Source organism: Budorcas taxicolor, chromosome 5 (genome assembly GCF_023091745.1).
Source record: "Budorcas taxicolor isolate Tak-1 chromosome 5, Takin1.1, whole genome shotgun sequence".
Taxonomy (NCBI): Eukaryota; Metazoa; Chordata; class Mammalia; order Artiodactyla; family Bovidae; genus Budorcas; species Budorcas taxicolor.
The window spans coordinates 152,649,590-152,656,542 of NC_068914.1; the positions used below are offsets into that span (position 1 = coordinate 152,649,590).

At 57.5% G+C, this 6,953-nt stretch overlaps 1 protein-coding gene across 1 annotated transcript in view; it reads left to right on the forward strand.

Moving 5' to 3' along the window:
* Nucleotides 1-6,375, forward strand: part of BCL2L13 (BCL2 like 13) — a 48,087-nt gene extending 41,712 nt beyond the window's left edge. Inside the window, exon 7 of the mRNA XM_052641416.1 lies at nucleotides 4,293-6,375. Within this exon, the coding sequence (XP_052497376.1) occupies nucleotides 4,293-5,009 (717 nt within the window). The 3' untranslated portion in view covers nucleotides 5,010-6,375. The remainder of the gene's footprint in view (nucleotides 1-4,292) is intronic.
* The last annotated feature ends 578 nt before the right edge of the window (nucleotides 6,376-6,953 follow it).

Below are 6,953 nucleotides of genomic sequence, written 5' to 3' on the forward strand. Positions count from 1 at the left end.
CACCGAGTACTTGCCAAGTGCATGTGGGACCTTTGTTCTCTGACCAGGGATTGAAACCACGTCCCCTGCACTGGAAGCATAGTCTTAAACACTGGACCACCTGGGAGGTCCCAGGCTCATTTTTGAAACTGGTTGTTGGTTTTATTAATGTTGAATTTTAAGAGTTCTCTGTGTTACTTGGGGTAACAGCCCCTTATTGGATGTCTTTTGCAGGTATTTTCTCCCAGTCTGTGCCTTTTCTTCTCTTTCTCTCAGAATCCTCTCTTCAGTGGCCTAGCTCTCCATTCACGTCTCTCGTTGATTGTGCTTCTGTCTGAAAAGTCATCACCAGGCCCACGAGCTTTTAGCTTTTCTCCTGTGGCATCTTCTGAGAGTTTTGCATCTTACATTTAGATCTGGGATCCGCACCTGCTCCCGCGCGCACCACATGGCTTGTGGGATCTTAGTCCTGACGCCAGGATCGAACCCAGGCACTCAGCTGTGAAAGTGCAGAGTCCTAACCACTGGACCACCAGGGAATTCCCTGTGATCCATTTTGAGTAAAGCTTTTTAAAGGTGAGCCTATGTGCCCAGGTTCATTTTTTAAAAACAGATGTTTTACTTTTTTCTTTTTTTAAAGTTTTGACTGTGCCATGAGGCAGGTGGGTCTTAGTTTCCTGACTGGGGATCAAACCCTTGCCCCTCGCTTTGGAAGCAGAGGGTCTTCGCCACTGGACCACGAGGGAAGCCCCCAGAAGCAGCCTGAGGATAACGGCGGCGTCCCTGCCATGTCTGGTCCTGGCGTGTGTGTGTGTGCTCTTTTCGCTGTGCCTTGTCACTTTTTCTAGATAGCCAGGCTTGCTGCCCCGGATAGAAGGAACAGCATCCGGAGGTCTGGGTGGCGTGGTGAGGCATCAGGAGATGTGTTTGCAGGCCTGTGAATAGGTCTTCGCAGGTGAGCGAGCCTGTGGGCTCCCCCGCCCCTGAACTCGACAGGAGTTTCTCTTTCTCCCTCCTCCCTAGACGGCACGGATGGCCAGGGTGGGTCAGTGCTGGGCATCTCCCTCCTCTGGGGTCAGGCGGTGGTTAACTGGTTTCCCCTGCCAACAGAGCTTGTCAGGGGGAGCGAGGTGCTCGGCTGCTTCAGAGGGGCTCCTGTGCCCTTGCCCGCCCAGAGCAGGGGTCCAGGGCGACTCCCAGAACCACGGGGCCTTCCTCTGGCAGCCCCTGTCCCCCCATGCAGCCCGCCTGGCCTCCTCCAGCCCCAGGGCGGCCCCTGGCCCTGTGCCATCTCCTCTCTTCTCTCACGGTCCTTGAGATTTCTTGGTGGTTGAGCTTTTTTTTTTACCATGTCTGACCGAGTGTAGAGGAGCAGGCGTCTGTTTTACCTTCTGGGTGATAAGGGTTGGGGTGACAGGTGGGCTGAGTCCCTGAGTGAGCTCCCCGGGAGGGTGGTCTTGCGAGTCTGCCCAGCGACCTCAGTGGATCAGCTCATCGGCATCTGTGACCCTGCGTGTGAAACGCTGCTTGAGGTGGCACAACGGTTTGTAGGTTGTGTGACCCGACGTGGAACGGACACAAACGCGGTCGGGTGCTGCTGCAGCCCCGAGGTGCCTCTCTGGATGGTTCCAGTCCGCTTTCACTTGTGCCCACCTATTCCGCGGTAGTCCCTTTAGATATTCCAGTTTCTCCTCTACCGCCCTTCTTACTGGAAGAATTTCCTGAACATACCTCCTGTATTTGCTTGACGGAAACACCAAGAATAGCGTTTTCCGGTTACTTCTTGCCGTAAACTCAGGAAAAGCACCAGTGTGGGAAGCAGGGGCTTGGACCCCACAGGCGAGCCGCCTGGCCAGAGCCAGTCCCGGCCGTGGACTTCAGGCCAGGTGTGCACCCTCCTCGGGTGCTTCAGCTTCCTTATTTTGACGGCAAAATGAATTAAGTCCGGTCTTCAGAAGGACACTGATGCCCAATTCTCACAGCAGCTGAGGGGCCTTGGGCGAGTTCCTACTTCTTGGGCGCCGTCTGTTTAAACAGAACATAGTTCTCTGGTAAACTCTCGTTGGTCCCAATTATATATTTTTGAGCCCTTGAATTTGTTCGTCTGTTTTTGTGTCAGTGGGACTGAAGATACAGCTGCTCCCCGGTGACACAAGCGCTTTGTGCCGACAGTGCCTGAAGCCGGTGGCGCGCTGCCCTCTGGTGCCTTCTCTCTGAGACAGCCTGCTGTCCGTTAGCGACGTGACTGTTGCGGGGCTGGAGTCGGTGGTGCGCTGCGTGTGGGTGACGGCTCCCCCTGCTGCCCTCTGGTGCCTTCTGAGACAGCCTGCTCTCCGTTAGTGACAGCGACTGTCGCGGGAGAGGCCTCCGGTTGAGATTCTTGCTTTAGCTGACCAGAAGCAAAAGTTTCAGTGATCATCTATTCTTTCTTTAAAACTTCTTATATAAAGCATAAAATTTTTGGTGAATCATCATTAAAATGTCACGACCCACATGCAGAAATAAATTGTAGGGTAGAGTCCGTGACAGCAGGGAAAGTGCGGCTGAGGCTGACTGGTGTGGAGCCCCTCGCTCTTGCTGAGCTGTTGCCTTGGCAGCCCTGCTGATAGTGCTGTGTGGTGAAGAAGTCTTCTAGATACAGGACAGAAGGTTCTTAACTCTCAGCTTTGAGTTGTTAAAAATGAAGAGGAAAGTAACTTTGTATTACATGCTGTCTTGGTTTAACTTTTCCCTCATTTCATCATAATGGAACTTCTGAGATTTCCATTTCGCTTGTTTGGGCTTCGATGGGCTTCGAGCCTTAAATAAAACAGTACCAAAGGGTGGCTTTCCTGGTGGTCCAGTGGTTAGGGCGCCACACGTCCACTGCGGCGGGTGCAGGCTCAGCCCCTGGTCGGGGAGCTGAGATCCCACGCGCCCAGTGGCCAGAAACAAAAATTAGCAAAAGTCTCCTTTCTGAGGATTAAAATTTTTACCTTTTTTGTTATGATTCCTTTGTTTTGCTTTTGCTTTTTAAACCAACTCTTGGGCTTCCCTAGTAGCTCAGTTGGTAAAGAATCTGCCTGCAATGCAAGAGACCCGGGTTCAATCCCCTGGAGAAGGAAATAGCAGCCCACTCCAGTATTCTTGGCTGGAGAATCCCATGGACAGAGAAGCCTGGCGGGCTATAGTCTATAGGGTCGCAAAGCGTTGGACACGACTGTGTGACTTTCACTTTTTTCACTTTTTTTGCTGTGAGAGGTTCTCTTTTCAGCCCTTGCTGGGAGTGCCCTTCTGGGAGCACGCTGACTCTCAGGGCCTCTGGAGTCAGCTTGAACGGCTTTCGTGAGGTGCTCCCAGCGCAGTGGAGCCATGCCTCCTGTGACTGCAGAACCAGGGGTGCACAGAGCATCAGCAGATGTGACTCTAAGGACAAGGACACGGGGAGTTGATCATATCTGACTGGAAAGTGTCTGGTCTTGGCTGGAGAACAGATTATTCTCCTTGAAAGAGTGGGAGCCAGTGTGCTCACATACGCTCTGCAGCCTCTCATCACCATCCGTGGTGTCATCCACAGCGAGACCTCCCGTCCATCTCCAACACGAGCGCCTGGTCCCCACGTGTTCTCTGCCTCAGGGCTGCCGGTGTCACGTGAAATGCGTGACTCGGCTTCATGTCTAGACGGTCAATTTGTTAAGAACCAAAATTGAGTCTGTTCTTCCCTGTGACCGGAGCTCGTGGCCACGGCCACGCTGCCTCTCTGTGGCTCCTACCAGTGAAAGGGCGGGAGGCCTGTGCCGCCCATGGGGCGGCTCCATCTGTGACCAAGCGCTCCCTTGCAGTGGAGTTCAGGCCGTGGCTCTGAGCCCTCTGTCCACTGCCAGCCCCTCCCTGGTCACTCCAGGCTTGTTAGTCCCCTGGTCCAGGTTTCTGGGCCTCTGCTGGGCCAGGCCCCCACTCACCCTTGCCTCCCCAGCTGCTGCCAAGACACATTCTCCTGGTCTGCTGAGCCAGTGGTGAGCCTGCAACAGGAGCTGCCTGCCTTGCTGCTTCCCTCTGCTGGGCCGTGTTATTTACTCTGTTAAATACGTGTGAAGTCGAATAGGATATGCATCAGCTTTCTGCTGATGCAGCTTTGAGGACATGCTTCGAGAACCGTCTTGTTGGAAACTCCTCCTCTGTGTTGGTCTGCAGGCGAGCCCGTCAGTCCAGAAACGCCATCATTTTACATGGCGTGTGTGTTCCTCAGGCTCAGCTTGGGAGGGAGTTTTCCCGGTTGGTGTTCGCGGAGGTTGCTTTAGTGCCCTTGTGCTGACCGCCTGCTTCTCTTCTAGGGCACCGTCTTTAACCTGGAGTCAGAGGAGGAGTGCCCCGCGGGCGCCGCCGAGGACAGCAACGACATCTACATTCTGCCCAGCGACGGCTCCACGCACGTCAGCCCCCCAGAGTCGCCCACCACGGCCACGGCCTCCTGGCAGGCTGAGAGCTTGCCCGTGTCGCTGTCCGCCAGCCAGAGCTGGCACACGGAGAGCCTGCCGGTGTCCCTGGGCCCCGAGTCCTGGCAGCAGGTCACAGTGGACCCCGAGGAGGTCAAGAGCTTGGATAGCAACGGGGCCGCAGAGAAGAGTGAGAATAACTCCTCCAACTCCGACATCGTGCACGTGGAGCGGGAGGAGATCCCCGAGGGCGTGGGGGAGGCGGCTGCGCCGGCCCCTGCCCTGATGGCGGCCGTCCCCAGGGCCAGTCCCACAACATCCCTGTTCGTGGAGCTCGGTGAAGAGGAGGCAGAAGCAGCCCCAGCAGAAGCTTCTGAACCGGAGCGGGAGGGGGTCCTGCCACCCAAGTCGCCAGCGGAGCCCCCCGCAGCCCCGCTGAGTCGGGAGGAGGCCACTGGGGGGCAGGGGGCGCTCAGGGTAGGGCCCCGCCCAGGCGACCTTGAGAAGGCCGGCCCGCTGCCCGAGGGCAAGTCCCTCCTGCTCTTGGGAGGGGCGGCCGCCATGGCCATCCTAGCAGTGGCGGTCGGGTTGGCACTGGCTCTGCGGAAGAAATAGGTTTTCCTCCTCGGGGTCCACCGTGACCTGCTGCCAGGACTCGGGGCCCAGGAGAAAGAAGACGAGGAGGAAGGTTTTAGTGGTCTCGACTGAATCCGAATGGGCAGCAGCTGGTTGGACATCCGCAGGACGCTCTGGGTGAGGGGCTGGGTCAGCAGGGCAGGGGCGGCCCGCCTGTTGGGGCTTGAGGTAGAGGCTGCGCACGTGGTCTGCTGGGCGGTCCCTGGCCTGGGTTCCTGTGAGATTCAGGTCTAGGGTGTAAAGTGCTTCCAAAGCTTGTCTGTGGCATCTGGGCAGCCCGGGCTGTGAGCGCCTGTGCCCCCGAGGGTGCGTAGCCTCCCCTGTTGGCCCCCGTAGCACCTTCCCCTTTGGTGACAGCACCCCCCGATGTTGCCAAACGTCCCTAGGGTAACGCGTCCCGTGAGAGCCTCAGAGGCAGAGGGTTCTCGTGGCCACATGGGGGGCCAGGCAGGAGGGCTTGGCTGTGGGCCCCTCGGCTGCGGATGCGCTCCGGCCTGGAGCCTCCCCTCTGCCAGGAGCGTGCGCTTTGCAACCCCTCCTCCGGGCTCCTCTGTTCTTCCCGTCGGTCCTGCAGCCCAAGTGCTCTGCGGTCTCCGCCGCCTCTCAGGTACTGCCCTGCCCTCCCCGCCCAGGTCCCTGCCGGCCCGTGGAGAGGCTTGCCCAATGCTTCCCTCGGCTCCCCTCATAAAGATGCTGCCTGTAGTCTTTTAAAAAGTAAATATAAGACAAGACCCAGGCCCTGCCCGTGACTGGGCAAGTTGTCTCGTGCAGAAGCAGGCGGGTAGCCTGGCCGACCTCCTGAGGTGGCTTCCAGTCCCTCTGTGGGTGGCTGCCTGGCGGGGGGTGTCTCCAGCAGTCACTGTCTGTGGCCTGGGTTAGCCTGTGTTCTGGCCGCAGACTCCTCACTGGTCACATGGCCCCTCTTTGCTGCTTGTACTAAGAGCTGCCATGCTGGGCTCCAGCCCAGGGGACAGACTCTTCTTCAGCACAGTCTCCTAAGTACCATTGAAGTTAAAAAGCAGGAGAGAGGCCACCCCTGAGGCTCCTGCTTGTCCTTCAGAGTCCAGCAGGAGGCTCACGCAGAGTTCGTCGCGGCCCAGATGCCAGAGTGATGGCCACGGTGGCTGTGGTCGGCGTGTGCCGGGGACACGGCATAGCCCCATGCGCCGCCTGCGCCCCACGTGGCGGGTGGCGGGGGGACTGCGTCTCTCCTCCCGAGGTCGAGTCACTAACAGGACCGTGCCTGAGACGGGTCATCTCAGAGTTACCTTAGTCGATGTAACAGGTTACTTTTTAGATCCTGAAATTTGTAATAAAATTACATTACCTGTCTTCATCACCAAAACTTGATGTTTTAAATGCGCTTTATTGTTTTTATTTTTTGAAGTGAAATCTTCCTAAAGCAGTACTGTTTACAGGCTGGCCAGAAAGGCCGGGAGCATGTGTGTGTGCAAGTGCGTGTGTGCGTGCACTGCCCCAGGCGAGCGCCTGTGGCTCCTGGGGAGGGAGGTGCTGAGCTCTGCACCTGGACCGCGGAGCTGGAGAGCGGGGAGCCGGAGAGCGGGCGGGGCTCGTGTTGTGGAGCTCGTCTTCCTCCTCCCGAGTGGTCTGCCGCATCGGCCTCATCCTTTCCCTTTTATGACGTTTTCCTTCCAGCGTTTACATTTTTAAACTCTGGATCCTCAAACCCACTGGCTGAAGGTGCTGAAGCTCCAATGGGAGCCGGGCTGCTTCTGAGCCATGGGCGGGGTGGGGTCTGTGCTGCGGAGGCTGGAGTCTGGGGTCCACCTCCTCCATGGCAGGAGTGAGGCGGGCCGGGCGTAGTGCTCAGTGGTGACCCAGGCGGCTCCGCCTTCGAGCGGGGCTTTCTCTGTGCCAAGCCCTTGCTGGTTCTGGTTGTTGGGTCTGCGGCACTCTGCTATT